This window comes from Plectropomus leopardus, chromosome 20 (genome assembly GCF_026936395.1).
Source record: "Plectropomus leopardus strain MGB_pleo_1.0 chromosome 20, ASM2693639v1, whole genome shotgun sequence".
Classification (NCBI taxonomy): Eukaryota; Metazoa; Chordata; class Actinopteri; order Perciformes; family Serranidae; genus Plectropomus; species Plectropomus leopardus.
Genome location: NC_142195.1, coordinates 11,537,402 through 11,559,719, shown reverse-complemented (window position 1 = coordinate 11,559,719; position 22,318 = coordinate 11,537,402). Strand labels below are relative to the sequence as shown.

Sequence of the window (22,318 nt, the reverse complement as noted above, 5' to 3'; positions counted from 1 at the left end):
GAGCGTTATCAGTGTCATTTAATCATAAAACAACACATTTTGCAGGCTGCCTCAGGCATGCTAGTGAACTGCAAAATGTAGTTATTTTAAATGACCTAAAATTCCAACAACCCTCCATTCAGGAATAAAAACTGAAAGACAAGAGTCTTGTGTGCCTAAAACTAAAATGACCTATAGGGGGCAACATAGACCACAACATGCTTCAACAAGTCAACAGTAAACTCTAGTTGCGTTTGCTCAAGTGTGTGACCTGTTTAGCACAAAATTATTAAAAATGAATTAAAATAATTTTTTAACTATGGAGGCATTAAATGTAGCAACGTATAAACAAACATACTGAAATACATATTTTAAGACCTTTTGAATATGAATAGAAAAATTTCACTCAACACAGGCAGATAGGCTGTTATGTTGTTGAAACCGTCTGTCACTGTAAGTAGAATGTAATTCTTTGTTTTAGTCACTTGTTTATACAACTTATTAATTTTAAGATATGTTTTGTCAGGTGTTATGTTGTCATACTGATCTTTTTAATTTTTTAATTTCATATCAAATTAAACATTTTATTTCTTATTAAAAATAATCTTAATTTTACAAAACGATTCAATATAATGTTAGAGCTGGGCTACATATCAGTATAATATTGATATTTTGATATAAGTATGGATAACATCTTAGATTTTTGGTGTTGCAATATTTTGATTATGGTCTCTTCTTGGTTTTAAATTCTGTGTTACAGTAAAGTCATGTCATTTTCTGAACTTACCAGACTGTTCTAGCCACTCTAATTTTTTGTCTTTTGCCACTTTGTAATTAAATGCACATTACTGAAAATATTTAGCAAAAATCTCATTGAGTCAATACTTGAAAATGCACCAACAGTCAACATTACAATATCGTCACAATATCAATATCAAGGTATTTGGTAAAGAAAATATGACAACCGATTTTCTTCACATCAGCCATCCATAGTGTTAATTAAACTGCACTCATGACCTGTATTTACTTGTAAAGATTTTTGTGAGGGAAAACATTACATACATACATTAAAGCATAGACAATTTTTACAGTTTATACAGGGTTTTCCTTCAGTGCTGTGCAAATCAGGTCCTTATTAACACTTAAGATGTGGAGGGATTTATTGTATGTAATGTAAGTTTAAAAATATTGTGTAACTTTTTTTTGACAAAATGCATGTATCTGGATACTATCATGCATGGTGCTTAATTATGTAGCAGAAAACGACACTATTTCACCGATGCATCTATAGGTTTTATTCATATGGTGCACCTGAGAGCCTGAGCTCGGCCAGCGAGCGGCAGTCAGATTTGGTGTCATCCTTGAATGTCAGCCAGTAACTCGGTTGTCCTCCCCATTCTTCCCAGTGACAGGTGGAAAGAGAACCCCATGGAAACAGGACATTGTAGGAGTGTACTTTTTTTGAAAATCTTTTTAACAACAACATTGTGTTAGTCAGCCTGCAGCAATCTGGCTATTATCAGGGGGGGATATTGTGAGAGAGCTGACTGTGAGCTATTGCTGCCATTTAAACGTGCTTCTCCATTACACTACCAGGAAGATTTTCTTTTTTTTCTATGAGATAATGATGTAGATGCATGTAAAGGTCGTTATCTTATTTCAAATACAATTTTATTTTATTATAGTGTACAATACAAAACAATAACAAAGCATTTTTATTTACAAATGTACAAAATTCAAGATTATATTACATATTTTTGGCTATAAACAAAAAAAAATCTTTGTTCAGAGTTACTCATTCAATACAAAAATATGAATGTCTCGTATAAATTATTGCACTTTGCAACTGCAGTGCATTGAAGATTGCCATCACCATTTATAAGTGAAGTGTTCACCTGATTTAAGTCAGATTGTGGAAGAGAGGTTTCCAAGAAACACACAAACAACCGTATGGCACTTTTTCATAGTTTTTGTGTATTTTCCTTATTCTTTGGTACCTTTTCTTTAGTTAAAAAAAAGCCTTCTTCAGAGTCGCTGAGCACCATTCTGTATAAATTAACATTGTACCTGAAATTAATGGCATTGCAGGTGAAATGTGTATATAAATATAGATGTATTTATTAATACAGTATTTTGAACAGTGTGTTGATAACAGAGCCTATATTGGCATGTTGCTGGTTTAAGGCCTCTGGAGATGTTTGTCTGTTGCTCCTGGTTTCCCTGACAAAAATACATTTCCAGTTAAAAAGTTGTTGGCACCTGGTCCTCCAAGTTTTGTCGGTTAAATAAGACAAATTCCAGTTTGGTCCCTTTCATAAAAGTTTACAACCCTGACTGAGAGGTCCTTTCAAGTCACCTGCACGACGTGCGAAGCCAGGATCAGTCTTGGGAGAAATTCTAGGCTCTTGAGGGAGTAATGCTGTGTTTTTTTTTTGTTTTTTTCTTTGCCGTGAACACCACAGCTTGTCTTGTTGCTTGACAACGTCTTGAAGGCAAATTATGGTTTTTCAAAAGTGTAGCTCACAAGTTTGTTCATGGTTCTTGCTAACATGTTTTTCATTTTCCTGTAGCCTTCATCCATTGCCAAGTCTCATAAGTGTCTCTTCATATGGAGAGCGAGGTGGTCTGACCTTGAGAAGGCCCGGTCACATTTCTGACACTGAAACGGCCGGTGGCCTGTGTGTTTCCTGTAGTGGCGTGTTAGCTCGTCCGAACGTGCAAACTTCCAACCGCAGCCCTCCCAGTCGCAGTGGTAAGGCTTCTCCCCTTTGATGGAAACACAATACACACACACGGGGCAGTTAGTGCCAGCCCTGAGGTTAAACTGGCACAGCCTTCTCCACCTCTAGCAGAAAAGAGGTCAGTCCTGTCCTGCAGCTTGTGTATAAAGCCCGACCTAATCAGCCTGGGGTTTGTATTTGAGCAGGGATCAGTATCAACCTGTTTCACCACACCTGCCCAACAGGTCCCCTTCCCCATCCCCCACCCGCCTAACCCCCATTCATCTCTGTGGCGTGCTTGTTTAAGATTATAATTAGCTCAGAACAATAAAACCAACTTTGTTAAACTGTAAATAAAAAAACAGAAATATGCCTCTTAACCCTACAAAATGATTGCAAACCAGATATGAAAGGCACAAAAAACATCGGTAAAGAACATTAAACATACAGTTACATACCTGTGTGTGTGCGGTGATGTGCTTTGAGGTGGGAGCTCTTTGTATAAGTTTTCCCACAGCCGACGTAGTCACATGTGTGTGTGGCGACTCTCTTCCTCGGCCAGGAGCGCCTACCACGTTTAGGCTTCGGTTCCTCCGGCAAGCAGTCCCCACTGGGGATCATGAGGGGTTCTGTGGGGGTCAAAAGATCTCAGTCATCATCATAGTACCATGTGAACAGTGCTAATATTCAATGTGTCAGATATAAAACAGCATAATAAGGTCACAGGCCTCCATGCTTCACTTACAAGGCAGATCATAGTGTAAAGAGAGCATTTAACCACTTCAAATGCATAGGCTGATGCTTTGTAGGAGTTGCTGAATGTTTCAAACTCCCAACTTTAAGATACAACTCAAGAAAACTTGAGCCTTCATCTTAAAAAAACTTTTTTTTAAAAGAAAACAACCAAACAACTGTATATTTTGTTTAATCGCAGTTAATGTCATCTCTTTTTTTTTTGGCTTATTAAAGAAATTTATGATGAAAGGAGGTTTTATTGTTCAAAACCATGGGATGTAGATTACACTCCTATGCTGCCTTTTTTGGGGGGTTTAATTAAAGCCCTTAAGGTTGTGTAAGATTTATTTAAACAGAATCTATCGACTTTATATTCCTGTTGTCTAATCTCTTCTGTTAGTCTGTGTTTTTTTTCTCCGTATTTACGCATTCATTAGCCACGAGAGGTTACAAGAAAGGATCTAAAGTCGGTCTGAATAATGAGAAAGTGTGCTCTAACCTTGGTACTGCATGGAGGACGGCTGAGGGTAGGAGGAGTAGCCCTGTGGGGAGCTATGATGGTATCCCTGGGGAGGTAGAGGGATCTGAGAGTGGGGATGCCCCAGAACCTGGTGCTCCCGGCTCAGAGGATGGTCTGGGGAGAGGGAAGAGGATGAGGATAACCTGCCGCCTGTCATAGGCCTCCCTCCACCGGGGAAGCCGTGCAGCTCTAACTGGCACGGGCGCTGCTGCTGGCTCCCTCGGCCCTGGGAGTTCACCCCCGCCAGGTGTAGGTCCATTGGCTGCGAGATGGTGCAGTTACTGGGGTTCTCCTGCTTTATCCTGTGGCACGTAAAGGACGGCGAGGCGCGGGAAGGAGTCGGGTCCGAAACGGCGGTAACACAAGCTTTGCTTACGTTTACGCCTTGGCTGTATTCTCCCATGTCCATTGTTGTCTTTACCACAAACTTGCCGTGGAGGCTGGTGGGGTGGAGGTACGCCGGGTCCAACTCGGGTCTCATGAGCTCCGCCACAAAGCCTCCAGAGGGCGAGACGTCGCTGATGTCTGGGATGGTATAGAGCAGCTCGCTGGCGGTGCCCTGAGGGGAGGGGAGGGGATAGGATGAGGAGAAAGAGCTGGGGGACGGAGACAGGGTCTGGGCCGAGCTGCACGCCATGGCCTCCTCCTGCTGCTGCTGCTGCTGCTGCTGTTGCTGCTGCTGCTGCTGCAGGATGGAGTTAGACAGAATAAAGTCGTAGTCCAAGTCCAGATCAGGCTCTGTGTCTTTTTTGGACATGCTAGGACTTGTTGTGCTGGTGGCAGTGGGATGGTCTGGGTCAGAGCAGCTGCTTCCGGTTGGCACGCTGGGTTTCTTAAGATGGGACAACTCCTCCTTCCATCTCTAGAGGAAAGTTACAGAGGCATTAATGACTGGACTGGTATGAGCTGTTTGTTTGTGTTGTGTTTATATAACACAGACAGCAACAAAATCACACTGTCCTACTCAGAAAGTAGTGCTCGTTTTGAATAGATAGGACATAAAATACAACCATAAGGCTTATTCAGTGCATTTATTATAGTTTCTATGGAAACATGTATAGAGGTCTGATTGATTTTTTAATATACAGCCAAAAACTGTTGTTTTTACATGACTTTGATACTTCTAATGACATCTAAGTAACATCGAAAGAGTTTTACTGATATAGGAGACCCAAATAGGGAGCACAAATGTACCTAAAAATGCCAGTTTCAAGATCTTGCCTTATAGTTTCTTTACTTAATGCTCTCCCATGGTGCCCTGCTTCATTATATAAGCACCTACATCTGCACAGGTGACTGTCAGTTGTTTTATGGTTTCATCAAGATTTTGGGCAGATGCTTCATTATTTCAAAGGCATATTCACTCTAAAACTGTAATGTTTTTTTTAATGGTAAGGACAAAAATTGCCATTCATTTTGTCTTGTTCCTTCAATTAATCTGATCCAGTAGCATCTATACTGATTTTTACACCTCCCAAGTCCTACAGCTCATCTCCCATTTGTTATGTTTAGTTTAAGACCTTTATTATTCATTTGGGCCTTATGGTTGCAGACATATACTCTATAGTTAAATAAAAGATTTTCGAGCTGAGACCTGGAAAAGATTCAGGAGAAAATAACCCGGATCTGTAATAGAGGGTGATTATTATGACAGCTCAGCTACAGAGCTCAGTCTGGTGCAGCAAGTGTCCTTGGCACAGAGCACTTCCTAGAATACAGATTATTCTCACTCGCAAATAAAACTGCACTGAAAAGCACTACTGGTGGCAAGTAACACACACAGCCATCAGAAGATTGTTGCAATCAGCGTGCAGCCTGCTGAACAGCCCATTCTGAATAAAAACAACAGTCATAGCTGGCTGTTTTCTAGGGAATAGTGCAGTATCCCATGTGCCTCACGGTCTAAAAACCAGCTGGAGTAGCCTGTGTAAACTGGTGCACGCCCCAGTAGAGCGTGGTGTCAAGCCCGGACTGTGCCCATAATAACATGAGAGCGGCACAAAACAACTACGCTGTAAATGAACTGCACACAGAGGCTGCACGTTTCCCCCAACAGATCCGTTGATGCTCGGGGCTATTTGTAAAAAAGAAAGTGACCAGGGGCTACTCACTAGATTGGCACTTCCTATGGATTTGCTCTTGACAGTGGGGCCGCTGGCAAACGTGGATATAGATGGAAGCAGAGTCCCACCTAATGCCATCTCGACGTCATTTGGAGGCTGCCTGAAATTAAAGAGAAAATATGGTAAATCCTTGTGGAGTGATCCTGGACCAGCAGTCTGTGATAGTCCACAAAAGTAGATGTGCACCAGTCAAAATGAAAAGTTTTCACACCTCATCAATGAGAATCTGGATGTGGAGTCCTCTCGGCTGCTCCTCGGTGTGACCGCACTGGCTTCCCCGGCTTTAAACTTTCTGCTCCGCGTCGCGCGTTATACTATATTCCAGTACATGCTGCCGTTCATGGGCGCGCCCGGTACAAGCACAATAACTTTTAACGTTAGAGCAATTTTCCTTTCTTTTTTTTTTTTAGACAGAGAGGCGACGTACGGGGGAACCCCTCGCGCCTGTTGCCATGCAGGGACCGGCAGCCCGAACTGAGACAGCCGCGTTGAGAGAGGTAACCTTAAAACACTGGAGCTGCTGGACCCGCCCACGTTGCTTGGCAACCTTGCGGAAAAAAAACATTATGAGCGCGAGGGAGGGAGCACGTGGGGGGAGGCTGGGGCGAGAGGGGAAGAGAGACAGGGAGAGAGAGACAGAGAGAGGTTTGTTTGTATTCATACGTAGCAACGGTACCAATCCTCACTGCCGTTATTCCTGAGAAAATGTGGGTCTGTGCGCAGTCTGTGCGCACTGGCTGAAACGGGGATAACACTGACTCTTATTTAATCATAGCAGGAGGGTCACCTGCTGGCTAAAGGGATCACCTGGATAGACAAAAAGCATACCTTGACCCTGTGATACTCAACTTAATGTCCAAGGAACAACCCCCTCCCTCCCCAATTTCTAATTCACAATAAGATTAAAGTGAATAGCACTGGAAATTGTTTTTTTTTTTTACTTTTAGTATAGCCTACATAAGGTGCCAGAGGACATAAAACAGCATCAAAATCGAGCTTGTTTATCAAAAAAGGTATTGGTGGAAGATCCCCCGCAGCCCTGACAAAAGTCCTAGCTGAGGTCCTAAAATTCTAGAAACATCTTCAAATCTTAGAAACATCCTAAAATACTACAACATCGTAAAATCCTGGAAAGGTTCTAAAATCTTAGAAACGTCCTAAAATCTTAGAAATGTCCTAAATTCTTAGAAACATTCTAAAATTCTAGAAACGTCCTAAAATCTTAGAAACGTCCTAAATCCTAGCAACATGCTAAAAGCTCAAAAATGTCCTAAAATCCTAGAAATGTGCTAAAATCCTAGAAACATCCTAAAATCCTAGAAATTTCCTAAAATTCCATAAATGTTCTAAAATCGCATCCTATAATCCGAAACAGTCTAAAATCCAAGAAATGTCCTAAAATCCTAGAACATGTACGGGGCTGCTGTGACTGACTCCTGGCCTCCTGTCATTTTGCAAAAGTGGCCTCCAAGCAGAGCAAGTTATCCCTGTAGTATCCCTGCCTTAACCTATTGTATTGGCTACATAAAAATATACTATGATAATAATCAATAAATAAAATCTTAAACTTAAACAATAAAACTTTGTTGTTGTTGTTGTTGTTTGACTTTGCTCCACTTGTAATATAATGATAATAATAATAATAATAACATTATTTATCATTTTACATCTCCAACACAAACAGACCAAGTGATTCAAATTGGTATAAACACTTAATAAAGAAGTTTCATGTTACAAATCATCGTTTCTTCAGTGCTGTCTGGCTCATCATAGATGGACTGCTAACCCAGTAACTGCTGATATGTGCTCATTCTTTTTTCTCTGATTACTTCAGATCCAAATATTCAGGAGGTTTTTACCATAAGGTCAATTATCTCCAGAGGTCTCCTGAATAAAGAAGTTTAATTTTAAAAATCTGTGTTTTCCAGTACTATCTAAAGGAAATTTCTCTAACAAAAATTAAAAAAAAGAATGCAAAAATACAAGAGACCCAATTTAGGGCCAGTGTTTTGTTTGTCCACTCTGGGCTACTGTAGAAAAAAACATGGTGAACTTCGTGGACAAGGACCTGCTCCCTATGAAGACATAAACGGCTCAGTCTAAGGTAATGATTATAAGGTAATGATGCTGGATTAATGTTGGATTATACAGTAAAGAAAACATTCTTAAAATGGTATATTCTATTTCTGCCAATACATCCCCCTAAATCCTACACAAGTGACCTTTAACCTTTTTAAAATGTTTTTATTATAATATTATACACACATTTACAGTTAGAGAAATGCGTAATTTAGCAGGCAGCAAAATAAAAACCTACACTTTGTCATTATAAATGTAGATTTATAGTCACAACTACATAGCAGACATATACATTATGCATAGCTAAAATTCTTATAATATATAATTGTTAAAAACTATTTTCTTAGCACAATAGTCAGAGATTTATAGAAAATATACATAGGTCTAATCTGAATAATAAACAATTCCATGAGCTGCTGTGTGTCTACATGTTAGTGTAATGTTACATTTTAGTGTGACGTTTCTTGAAACGGGTCATCGGGACAACAAAAATCACACTTTTGCCCAAAAAACACCCTTAATTAGACTTCATAACACTGCGGTATAGTTGTGATAACTCTGTATGGGAAAAAAAACATGACCTTACCTGGGAATTTTAAAATGCTGAGAACTGTTCAGTGTTGAGTTTGAATTGGGTTCAGGCAGTGTTTGCTCAGAGCTAGCGAGCTAACACAAACCTCTCTCTCTCTCCAACATAATTAGACACACTGACTCAAGAGTTCAGTGCGAGAGCAAACAAAGCGTTTGCCGCTGATCCTGCTGCATCAGGATCTTGTCCGTTAGGCATGTCAACAAACATGCCGTCATTTAAACAGGACACGGTTACTGTCAGCATGCGGCGGTGTCTTCATTCAAAGGTTTAAATTGCACTAATGCATGTTTCTTTGGTTAGCAAACAAAAAAAAAAATAATGGAAAAAACAGACTACAATTAAACTTTGTAAATATAAACTTTATCCTGTTGGGCAAGTTATTATTAATTGTTTGATAAATTAACAGCACATCACTTAATCTCACGAGTATACAAGCAGTAAAATGCGTATTGTCTTACTTCTTTCATTGCGTGGTTGAAAGTGATGGCTTTTAACCCTCAGTGTTTGAACGACGTGTCTTGTTCTTGAAGACCTGCTTCCTACAGCAGGTACGAACACAATGGCAGCTGTGTCATTATAGCCGTATTCTTTATGGTGGGAGATAATAGTTTTGAAAATGATCCTGAAAACAACTTTGACAACTGAGGTGCTTTGCATCGTAATAATGACAGAGAGATGAGGAAGAGAGAAAAGAGATAAAGGAAGAGAAGATGACACCACTACGTGCTTTTTTTGTGACACAATGAAGTCATGGTAATTTAGTAACTCACACCAAAACCGTTGTGTGGAATATGTAAATGCAACATTTACAGTTTTCACTGGATGCAGTGCTGACGATATAAAAGCGGCACAATGAATCATTTCAAGTGTTGCAGTTCCAAATATTGACATTATTTTAGCACAATTGGTGACATGATTGCAAGAATCAGATGTGGAGAGATTGAGGTGGCGTTGTTTTATAAACAAAGATAACTGATGAGCATTAACTCGACACTTAAAAGGTCACATTTTCCACTCACGCCTCCTGATAATGTTGTTTCTTTGTGTGATTAGCGGCATGGATCAAGTGTGGATATGATGACACGTACTCGAAGAAGCGCCTTCAAAATAATTACTGTTTTAAAGGTGAGCTCAGGTGTCACTCTTGGCTGTGCTGAGAGTTTCGACTGCTTAGGCGTTTAATATTTTCAAAACAGTCGCTGTGCAGCTGACATAATCCGTGCTTATGCTAATATTAAAATTGAGATCAAACAAAGTTGATAATCCAGTCACACAGTTGTGAACATTAATATTAAATATATAGAGTGTAAGTAGTCAAATATCTCAACGGCACAACTCCTGAGTATTTGCCCCCCCCCCGGATGGTGTGCATGTTACTGACATCGTTTCTACTGGTGTCCCTCAGTGAAGTCCCCCCTTCTGGAAAGCACCCAAGTGAATATGAGTACCAGCGGATCATAACTCCAGATATTGAGGTTTGCAGTGCTCTCTTCCAGATGCTGTTCAGTAATTAAAAAATAGCTTTCATTCTTTCCTTAATTCTTGAAAGCTGAGGCAAGCTTTTTTGATTCTCCGTGCTGCACTTCCCTCCACTCCACCTCACATTAGCTCTAATGCAATTATAGTATATGTATGTAGGAACTTTCTGTCCGTGCAAAGCCAGAAAAGCCTTTGAGCAGCTCAGGCAACAAAGCACAGACTAAAAGTCCTATTGTGATCATCTTTTCCCCTGGTACTGCAGTTTTTGTTTTTTTTTTAGTTTGGAGTCATAATTCCTAATCTCAGAAAGAATTTGAATACTTCACTGGAAGAGCTATGTTTAAAAAACAATTTCCACTGAAATGTTTTCACCTAATTTCCACTATTCAAAACCTCATTTTCCTTTCATATTTGAAATCCACATCTCTTCAAAGTAAGATCAACACCATGCTGTTGATCAGGTTTTTAAACCTTTAAATAAATCAACATCTAGGGCTGCAATTTATGACTTTTTGTTTTTCTAATCACTGAGTTGTTTGGGCAACAAAATGTCAAAAATTGTGAAAAAAAGTCCATCTCCATTCACAGAGCTCATTTAGACAGCTTTGATGTGCTTATTTTGTCCAAAACTAATAAGAAATTGCATTGAAAAAGCAGCGGCACCTCCACAGGGAATCCACGCCTCTCCTAACTGGACACCAACATTACTGTGTTTAAGAGGCTCATTTTTTAAGCTACCATGAAGGTGGTGGTATTTTATTAAACTAGACAACATGAGGCATCTATTGGTATCAATCATATTTACGGTACTACAGGAACAGGGCAAAATAATACTCAAAAGCTTGGCTAATCTTTGACGAAGTAACAACAGGCATGGACATGTTTTAAGAGGTCCTTTAAACTCTCACCTCAAGATATCTGAATGAAAATGGGTTTTACGGATACCCACCTGTCTCCTCTAAACTTGAGAAGACTTGTTATGAATAATTGTTTTGTTTCTCACAATCAGTGTATCCCTTTAACATTGAATTGCCTAACATATAGCTACGTAACACATTAAGACAGGATTGTTGTGGAACTCAAAATGTTAAGTATTGACATAATGGACAGCACGTCTATATACTTCATAATATATATAACATCATAATTGGATTCCTTCAATTCAGTTATGGTTTATGGTTTCAGTGTGCCACCCCAAAAATTTCAGTGGAACCATCTGGCAACCCATATAAAACATTTCTGGGGGCACCACCTCAAAAAAAACCCCCCCAAAAAAACCAGTAAATCATCGCATTAAAGAGGCAGTGAATATCTGAAAAATTACTGAAATGATTGATTATCAAAACAGCTGCTGATTCAGAGTTGTTTCAGCTGCATCTTCCGAGGTTCATTTGCAATAAAAAATTAAAAACATTCAGTTGATGTTCAACATTCACATTACAAATTATGATCAGAGATTGTAACATCTAAATACCTGTTATAGTCATTACTGCTTGACTTTTTCATTTATAATAATCTAAAACGCTCTGTGATGTAAAAACACCTGATGGATCCAGGCCTGGTGTTTTTAGGCCCACAGAGTTCACCACACCTGCTCCTGTGGTCCAGACATCCACCAGCAAGCAGAGCCTTGTATATAAATCATCCCAGTAAAGAAATTAGCTCTGGTCATTTTTATGACAAAATAGTTTTGTATTTATTTTTCAAAGCGCTCCTATGCTAACAGATGGGGCTGGTTGACAGTTCTGCTGTGTGATGGTATGCATATGGATGAGGTCTGAGTCAGTGGGGGCTGTTTATTTGGACAGTCCCAGCCAAGCCTCTATAGCTGGACAGAGCTGCGGTCCGGCTGGGATGCAACTGACCAACACCGAGATTTCATCACGTCATATAATTTAGTGGTGGGCTTCCACAGACGTAGGAAAAAGTGGTTGAGGTATAGGGTGGTGGTCGTGGTCATGTTGCAGGGCTTAAAATGGGTTAAGAAGAGGAAGCGGAGAGAACAAGAAGTCAGCGAGAAACAGACTGAGAGGGAGGAGAGAGCTCCTGCCGGGCGGCAGGCTGTCCAGCCTTTGCCTGCCCTGGGATTCCTCGGCAGCCTTAAATATGCCAGTTATTTTTAACCAGCGACGTAACAGAGCCCAGCGCCGGCCCCCTCTGTTACAATATTTCCTTTCTGTCAGGAGGGGAAATGGAGGGGAGCCACACTTCCTGGTCACATGATGCAGCTCGAAGAGACATACAACAGGGGAAGTAGGGAAGAGCGACAGAGGGGAGTAGAGGGATCTTGGTTGGCTGCCTCCTACCCACGCCAGCCCACAGATTCACTCAGCACCGCCTTTCTCCAAAGCTTAACCCCCTCAGCTGGCCAGATGAGGCAGTCTGTTTTAATCAGATGCTCAGACGTCAGAAGCCAAAAGGACCAGAGCACAGATTGGTGTTCGTGAGCTGCGGAGGAAATGAGAGTGTGGGTACAGCACATCGGCAGACAGAGGGGTGGGGGGGAACGGCCCTGTGACGTCAGAGCAGGGACCCGCCAGGATTAGAAGCCTCTAAAAAGAAAAGGCTTGGGACTGGGCTGCCAGAGCTGGAGAAAATGTGTTTCTCTGTCTGTCTAACATGGGAGAATCAGGGACTTCCCATGAGCTCACCTTGTTGACATACAGAGAACTTGGACTGGTTCATGTCTCAATCTGCACTAACCTCACTACCAGCAAAATTAGTACCAGCCTCACGTCATAGACTGTAATGGTTGCCTGATTTCTATTGCTTCATGTCCACAGTGAACAGATGTCCGTTAAACCGAAGAGCATGCAAAATATGTCAGCCTTAATTTAGTTTAAAAACACATATTAGGTGTTTGTCTAATATGCACATACTATAAATACTGGGTCAAATTATGGTATGGATGATCTGCCCTAGCTCATTTTACACTTAAATGTTGTATTTGTTATAGGTAGCCTATAGTACGCAGGAATTGTTGGCCGCTGTTAATAAACCACATCGGCAACGAAAGTTAAAGCCAACTCCAGATTCACTCTCATTTGGGAACAAGCTTTGTCATTCACTTGTTTTCTTTTTGCCACACTATATTTTTTTTTTGGCACTTTGCACACAATTTTCATAGCTTTCTCTTGGATGCACGCTGTTTACAGATGCTATGTCTTTTAGCGCCTCGAAAATGTGAGTTTGAGCATTGTGTGAATATTGTGCTTATCCTGTGAAAACTTTCAAACTTTCAACTTTCACACCTTGCTAAGCAATTGCTAAGCCTTGCTAAGTAATTACAATTACACATTGCTGGGTGAGCATTATCCAGCACTATATCATAGCCTTCTTGCCAGAAGTCCCAGGTTCGGAATGAATTGTCTTCAAGGGCAAAATCCTGCACGGTAAACCTTCGAGTATATAACACTGGGTCAAAATGACCCACTGTCTTGTGTTTACTTAGTTTGGGGTTTTTGGTTAAGCTAACTCAGTAATGTGTTGGTGCTGACCCAAACTGGGAATATTCTGATTTTTATGTGTGCGTTATATTTGATGTTAAAACCCATGAATGGTGGAACATTGCTATGACACTAACAGCAAAAGGGTTTAGAAATAGGGGACTAAAAATCAAAAGATCAGAAACCCAGTTGATTGGTAAACTTGGATTTTAAATAAGTGAACCCCCTAACCTTATTTTTTTATGCTTTATACTTATTGATTTATTTAAAAGTGACTCACAGCCCAAATGGTTGAGCCATCTGCATAAACAGAGCTGTGCTCTTAATAAAAGAGATACCGTGTGTAAAATCAATCCACAGGGTGTAGACAACATAATGTAAACATGGAAAAAGAAGTTAATTTCTGCAATGCTTTAATCACATTTACAAACACTGCTTCAAAAAATGGGTCATCTAAGTTTGAATACCAGTTGGCAGCATCTGTTGGCTATAAAAGAGATCTGGCAATCAGCTCTTTGATACGAGTTTTCAAAGTTTAGACGCAATAGAAGACAAATAACTGAGCTCCAAGGAAGCCAAATCATCTGTGGCTGAAGTGCAGGTGCAGAAAAAAATGTAGTGAGAACAATCTCAGAAATCATGATATAATATGGTAAAGACACACAAACTTTATCTGGAAAAAAACAGCATTTACAACAAGGATACAATATGTTGCACATTTACAGCATATTGTTCATACAGTTCAGCCAATCAGCAACCCACATCTGAAGCAATGTCAGCAATAAAAGAGATGAATCTTCAAATGTTTCCATTATTTTGTCCACCACTCTATCTATGGCTTACAAAGCATATTCCAGAGGAACATGAGCTACAGAACAATCTAATTTAACACCAGCAGTTTCAGTCACGCTTGTACCATAAAAGCTAAGTGTATAGTCCGTCAGTAAACCAAGACCACATCTTTACAATGTTAGAGGGGTTCCTATAGAAACATATGAGCATTCAAGTTTTTTATTTCTCTGTATGAGTTGTATCAGACTCCTGCTGCACAGCAATTACAGCAATCAGCAGCATTCTTAAACCTTCAAGAGCGCTCTGGCATTGATTCAGAGGCAGCTAGCAGGTCGTCTCTGCACTCGGTGTGCTGCTGTTAAACCGTGGCTGTCACATTTTCGCAACACTTGATTAAATCTTTATGTTCGCAAGGCACGCTGGAATTTGAGATGTCGATAGAGGCTTCAGTGACATAAACGTGTAGCACAGAGTTTGTGATTTACAGAGCTTTGAGCCTGCATATCATATCTTTGCACTTGGAATTTTAAGCATCTGTAATGTGAATTTTGAGCTCTCCAGCAAATGTAGTTGAAGCTTATATACTTTAAATGGACAGTTAAAACTACCAAATAGCTTGATAATCTCCAGACTGGCTGAACACCAGTGAGTGGAGGTCTGCAGAAAAACTGTTTGGCATATAATATGCCGAAATTCATGTGGTAATTGCTGTCAGATTTTGGGGTAGTAGGCCTCTGCGTTCCTAAGAAGGTGTGGACTCTCCTGTTTTCCCACTGGGAGCAGTTGGGAATGTGTGACCTTTTCCACGGATCACCGTTTTTAAGGCCCTGGATTGACTCTATGGAAACACGCCTGCATCGGTGCAAACATTGAGAAATGTAAAATGACAATAATAATTCTGGATATCAGCACGTAGGGCGCTGGAGGATGATCCGTGGTTTGTAGAAGAGAGGAGACAGTCTTGTTGGGAAACTCCCGTTGCTAAAACTAGGGAACTCCTTATAAATTTGCAGTGTAATAAGAGAGGAGAAACAGAAATGTAGTATGAGCTTTAATATTCAAGCATAAATCGGGGAGTTAGATGGTTAAACTTTAGAACAGCTGAATAAAAGAGGAATGTTGTAAAGGACAGTAGACACATGGAAAATTATTATCAGTACCGTCCAAAGTTGAAACTAACTAGCTTTTTTTTTTCGTTCTATACCATTCGTTTTCCTTGCTTGGTGCATTTTCTCTGTGTACATATATAACCCCAGTAATAGGCAAACAACTTTTATGGCAATGATTTCCAGCCAAGCACCGAAATCAGAAATGGCACATTGTGGTAACCTTAATCAAACTACAAATCATTTCAGACTGATCGTCCCCGCTGGAATGCTGAGGAAAGAACAATACTTGACAGGCCCAATTTAAGTGATAGCTTCTCCACTCTGACGTTTTATTGACATCATGCTGAGTCTAATTGAGGAGGGGGGTTTCAGTAACTCAAACCAGATGGGCCACCAGCTCATGAACTAACAGCCCCCCCCTCTCTCCACCCTCTCTCACTCACTGTCTCTCTCGCTCTCTGTCTCACAGCTATTTTGGCTCAATGAAATATTTAACTATGAAATGTCATAAAACTGACCTATTTGGTCAAATTTATATTCATTGTAAGAATATGATACCGTGCCATTTATCATAAAGACACTTGAAATTGGAAAGGGCAAGTACGTGGTGAAAGCATTATCTTTGGTTGTCAAACTCAAACTTCTTTTTTGGGGACGACTAATGATCCCCTAGAATGAAAAGTTCAGCATTTGGGGAAATATGTTTAGGATTGATACTACTTGACTTTGTGCTCATGTGTTAGATTAGCTTAGCTGCTTCACACAAGTGTAAAACAGTTTTACTTAGTGTTATGTGGCAGACTATTTGTTGGCCAGGGCTACATACTGAAAATAAAGATTGACGACATGACAGCGCCCCAAAAGTGAAGCCAAGACATTGCGATCGCCCCTTGTTGGCTGACTACAGTATAGGCCATAAACCCTGCCCCCTCCATGTTAGCGAAAAGGACTTGGGCCAAACTAACTGCACAGACACTGGCTCTAAACTACGCCGCCAGCGCAAGATGGCCGCAGTCAAATCAGGAATATTATGGCTCCATTTTTGTATAGTGGGAGGAAGTGGAGATGCGTAGTCCATTTTAATATACAGTCATTGACTGGGACCAGCTGCCAGACAAAGACAGTAGAACTTTTCATTCAGGGTTGTACGTTAACTTTTTGTATGATCACGTAAACAGTATGTGTAGTGAACAAACATGAGACTAGTATCAGCAAATTATTATGTTATTTTCCAAAATGTCAAACTATTTCTTTGAGAATCAGGTAAAGTTCCAATGCAGAGCATTAATATGATGCACATATGTGCAGAGGGAGAGAGAGAGCTACTACACTCTGTTCATTAGACACATGGATTTAATGAGTCTGCAAAGAAAACTGGCTGTTAGAAGTGAACTAAATTAGTAGGTTCACATGGATTTCTTTAAAACCAAAATGGGAAATTTGCCACCTCAGCAAAGCACCCTTCCTTTGCAGGCATTTTTGAAAAGACATCAGAGACTTTCTGATTTCATACCAACTGTGATCAACAGTGCACTTTGAAGGCATTAAAGTAATTTCACCGACTGTTAATGACATTCATGACGCAGCTTGTAGGCTATGGTTCTGTAATCAAACAGGCTTGGGGGCCAAAAAGAAACACTGAGAAGGTTTTAGGAATTAAATAAGGATTCCCCTGGCAAAACCTTCCATGCATAAATGCCCATAAACATGACAAAAGCATGGTAATCATTAAAGTTTGGCCATCAGTGGGAATAAATGTAAGTCTGTTTTAACACTTTGAATAGTGTGTTTCTTGCCCACAGGTTTTATTGATTCCTTTGGCGGGAAAATGGGTAAATTGTGTAAAGATGGCTTAGAAGAGAAGCAGAAACTATTTCAGTTCTCTAAAATGTATAGAAAAGATCTGGAAAAGTATGCAACACACCAGTCGCCACAGAAAGACTGTTGTATGTGCACAATACTGGTGCGGAGCTTTAAAAATATCTAGGCTAACAACAGACAGCCAAATTAATTATTAAACCACAAACTGACTTGCTGTGACATAAGCCGCTTTTATTTCCCTGTATGGTTTTAAATTTGCATGTGAAGGCCAATTCACTAATTGTCACTTCAGGTATATCTGTTTGTGGTATATTTGCCGTTGGAGTAGACAATGAGCTGTAATTGAAGTAGATCATGCAGTGGCACTTATTCAGATCTTTTAACTGTGTCTCCTCTCATCGGAGCACAGAGGATGTGAAACTAAGGAGGCTTTCACATCAGGGACTCTGGCCTGGATCTGAGTACACTTGACCACAGAGTCCAGTTTGTTTGATTACTGGAAACACTGTGTACCGTACCCAGGCACGGTATGTTAATCCATGCTCAAGGTACTTGCATTAGGTGTGAAAAAATACTGTACAAAAACACAGAAGTGGACTGCTATTTAACGTGAGTAGCAGTTGGCAAGTGGAGTTGCGAAGGTGTTTCTTAACACCGCCGGACTTAATCAAAATCTGCACATGCTCCCAGCATCTGTCACTCTCATCCTCATGACTGCATGGCAATGGGTGGGTGATAAAACAGGAAGGCAGGTAAGAGGATCATTTTATGATACTGTCCCTGAAATGGTAAACATAGCGGGCATAATGTGAAGATGAACTCCACCGTATGCGCCTGAGATCATGCGATTGCTTTTGTTTTACACTGTAGGGAAAACGTTGTCATAAATTTGAAATTAGTTTCACAGACCAACACTGCTTTGTACAAGGCTGTAAACATGTTTATTTCTGCTGTAAAGTTGGGCATTTTAACATCGGGGGGTTTATGTTCTGTGGCCAGCCTCAAGTGGTCATTCAATAAACTGCAGTTTTTGGCGCTTGGGATGGGCATTGTTTACGTGAAAGCTGAGCGATGTGGGAGTGGGGGCAATCACACTGGGCCACGGTACGAATCAATCCTACCTAATAGTTTTGTCAAATATATTGACGCTGATTTGGAATATTTTAAATGGTTTCAAAACTCATTCTCCACAGGATCAATACACTAGTGCCAGTGGCATTTTCTCGCTCTCGCTTAATGTTAATGTTAACTTCAGTCTTTCTGCTGTTTTTTGTGACAAACTAAAATAATAATTCTCTTCGTTGCCAAGTTATAGCCTTATTAATCTTTTAATAAAAACTATAAATTGTCAATATTTACGTTTCCCCTGGTATCAAATATCAATATTTTTCAAGGTATCTAAGTAAAAAAATTCCAGTATCATGACAACACTAGTACCTAATAGAAAACACACTAAAGCTCATCAAATCCAAGAACTAAATGAGGAACTGGTGCCCAAAAACACACTGCTGACATATGTCGGTCGAGGGTCCATGGTGAGATGGCGAATTAGAGAGAGTCTGAAAAATGTCGACATATTTTGCTGGTCATAGCCTCCACAAGCTGCAGCGTTTAAAGCACAATTTGCTGCAAAGTTGCCATTTTTTCCTGTGTGTGCACGCCAAGTGGAACCTAAGGAGATGCCAGTTTTGTTGCAGGACTCACTTCTTCTACAGCCATTTTTAAATTAACACATTTAACAGTTGACAGATTTGAAATAATGTGGATAATTACCTTGAAACCTATCAAACTTTTTTCTCACTTTATGATAACATGAATGTTCTGTGTGCTTTTCCAACAATACCTAAAGCCACAAGACTTTTTTAAGAGAACCGTGTGACTCACGCAGTGGTCGTGTTTATAACTGTGTGACCTCGTTGCCCTGCGTTGGTTTATAGACCTTACAGCAAGAGTGGATGCTCTCCAGCTTGTTGATGGTGTGTGTGTGTGTATGTGTGTGTACTTATTCCACTACTCCAAAATGCCAAGGTACAGTATGTATGCCTGCTCACATACATGGCAGACGTGATCTAGCTGCATCGGTACCAGGGAAAATGTGATGCCGTATACTGTGCTGTGGTGGAATGTCGACATATTATGGAACTTCACAAAAAACCAGTGAGACGTGGGCATGCAAACACCATGTAGGCATATGCACACACACACTCTTGCACACCTCCACTCTGAATGCTGAGGGAAAAATACAACTTTTTGTTTGTCTTGGAGACTTCGGCACCAGTGTCACCACGTTCACATACAGCAAGCAAAAAGTCATTTAGCTATTTAAAGCACACCCGTGTTAACAATAAAGGGCTCATTCAGCTGGCCTTGTATTTGTGTTTTCTTGTTAAATAAGTAAGGAGCTCCTTCCTGCACAGAGCAAACAAGCGCATTACTCCACAGTGAGGAGAAGAACAATCGACAATGTGTCCCTGTTGTGACTGAAGTGTCGTTAGGACTAAACAGTTGTGTCATCGTGCTCAAACATACCCAGAAGCTACGAGTATCCTCATTTCCTCACTCTGCGTGTGCTTGTGTGTGTCTGAAAGAGATGTATGAATAGACGAGCAGAGTATTGTATACCTTAGAAAATTATAGCTTAGTGTGTTAGTTTCTCTGCTCTGTGACAGACCTGAGAACCACCGCAGGGAGGACATAAAGCTATTTTTGGAGCAGCTCACTTTTCCCATCTGGGTTAAAGACTGCCCCAGAGGATTTTGAACACTGTCATTACTAAAAATGTTTATTTAGGAAGAGCGCAAATGTTTGCGGTTATTAAAAGAGTTAAAAAGGCAGTTACAGTTTATTACAACTAATATTGTTATTATCTATTTGTATTATTTTCATAGCTTTGGTCAATTCCTCTTGGCAAAACAAAGATTGTACTCACCAAGTCGCTGCTCTGTGAGGCTGCTCTTAAGCTAAAATGCTAACATACAACAAAACTTTTAACATGCTGATGTTACGCAGGTATAATGTTTTCCTTGTTAATCATCTTATTTTAGCGTGCTCACATTTGCTGCTTAGCACCAGGCCACTAGTAACGCATTTCTGTCCTGTTTGCCTTATTATTGAAGAAAAATCCCCTGCAGCCCAAAAAGCATTTCCTCCGTAGAACACTAATACAAAAGACATGTTGAAAAATGTCGACAGGTCACCTAAAACTGCAAATACGGTCAGTATGACTGTTCCTGTTATGAACTTTTGATACATGGCGGTATTACATTTGTAAAACTTTCCTTGAGCTGAGAGACGCGATCTAAAAATCTGAGGAAGAAACACTGCTGCGCATTTTCAGTGGGCTTAATACCTTGTAATTAAACCTGCAACATTCAAACCATTTTTTGGCACATGCATCTGGCAAGCGATTCCACTTAACAGGCGCAATCTTGGGGTTCAGTTTTCAGTTTAGTTTTTAGTTGTTGAGATATTTCAATCTGCACCAAAGTGTTGGAACGACCGATCAATGACTAACCACGCAGCTATGACTAGCAAGAAGTTAGAGGAGCTGGCAAAACTGGTTTTGCAAAATGGTTATAAACAAACTACCAGATTAGCAAAGAAATAATAAAAATAGAACTCAAACTATCCTTTGTGATCATCCAACACAGTGCACACGCCAACTTCCTGCTTCAACTAATCTAATGCTTAAAGACACAGCAACTCAATTGTATATTGCATAGTTTTCCTGTGCCTTGATGGATACTGTACTTACTAGCATTTAACTTCCTAACAAAGTGGCTTTGACAATCTTCCTAAAAAGTACAGTTCTCCCCGAAATCAACAATATTCACCTGAGGTAGCCAGTGTTACAGCTCAGCTGAGGACGACGCAATTAGTATTTAGACCCTCATCTCATGTTGTCATGAACATAAATGATTCATTTTTGCGGGTGCAGTTCAGTAGAAAGAAAATAGTTCCTAAATAAAACTGCTCACAATAAGATCTGTGGATTATCTTGAGTTTTTTTAAATTATTTGTATTTTTTGGCGCTTTGAGGACCATAGGCCGAGGGCAGGCATTTCTCAACACTCAGCAACTCATAGCTAATACAATCCAGATTGATAAATAGCACAAGAGGAAAATATGTGTTTTTGATGTGGGGGGGTTATTTATCCCTTAAACTGTTGGCTTGTCCACAACCTGTCTGGTGGTCTGTTTCTTTTGGAGGGCAGATTAAATTAAAGTATCCTCTCTTTCATATACCATGTTGATTTTTCCTTTTCCTTCTTTCTCCATCTCTCTTCATCTCCAGCCTCTTTAATTGTTCTTCATATATACAGAGCAGTAATGTGCACGCATACCCATCATCAACACATCCAACCACGACTTCGCCTGCGTTCCATAACAAAGAATCCAGATTGTGTAACTGTCTGTCAAACCAGTTTTTTTTCTCTCCTCACTATTTTAATACCTCACCACAGAGTTGCAGAGGGAGGGAGGACCCTCCCCTCCCTGTGACTCATTCTGATGCATGCGTAAGCAGCCGCTACAGACCTGAGAGTAGTATTCCATTACTCTTACCATTATTATTGTCTTCATCATCCTCATCATCCATGTTGCTGTACTGTTAGTTGCCTTTGCCAGGCTGTGTGTAAATGCATGTTGAAAAACAGTGCAAGTAGTTGAGGCAGCCAGGCTTAGATCTGGATGTAGGTATTGCATCTCCATGGAAATGTTCAGCTGTTTAGTTTCTTCTCTTACAGGGTAGTGCATTTTTTTCATTGTAAGAAATGAGGAAGGAGAAACTGAAATGGTAGAATTAAAAAAAAACAAATAGAGAGGAGGGAAAATACAGGCAGATGTACGATTAAAAGAATAGAGAGGCAGCAGAAAAGCATGAGCAGAAAAAGGGGGATATGAAGGGAGGAAAAAAGGATGCTG

General features: G+C 40.2%; 1 protein-coding gene across 1 annotated transcript; it reads right to left on the bottom strand.

The window, feature by feature from the left end:
• Positions 1-1,628: 1,628 nt before the first annotated feature.
• On the bottom strand, positions 1,629-6,563 carry klf4 (Kruppel like factor 4). The gene is made up of 5 exons (XM_042509956.2): positions 6,289-6,563; positions 6,066-6,177; positions 3,934-4,816; positions 3,158-3,328; positions 1,629-2,745 (listed from the first exon to the last, which is right to left on the bottom strand). Exons 1-5 carry the CDS (start codon positions 6,291-6,293, stop codon positions 2,570-2,572), a joined length of 1,347 nt encoding a protein of 448 aa, XP_042365890.1. The 5' UTR covers positions 6,294-6,563; the 3' UTR covers positions 1,629-2,569.
• Between the last annotated feature and the right edge of the window lie 15,755 nt (positions 6,564-22,318).

Bases quoted from the DNA above. Each gene is read 5' to 3' on its own strand.
- klf4 (XM_042509956.2), bottom strand. The intron at 3,329-3,933 runs GTTAGAGCACAC...TGACCCCCACAG, and splicing joins GTCCTCCATGCAGTACCAAG to AACCCCTCATGATCCCCAGT. The intron at 2,746-3,157 runs GTATGTAACTGT...TTTCCATCAAAG, and splicing joins ACATCACCGCACACACACAG to GGGAGAAGCCTTACCACTGC.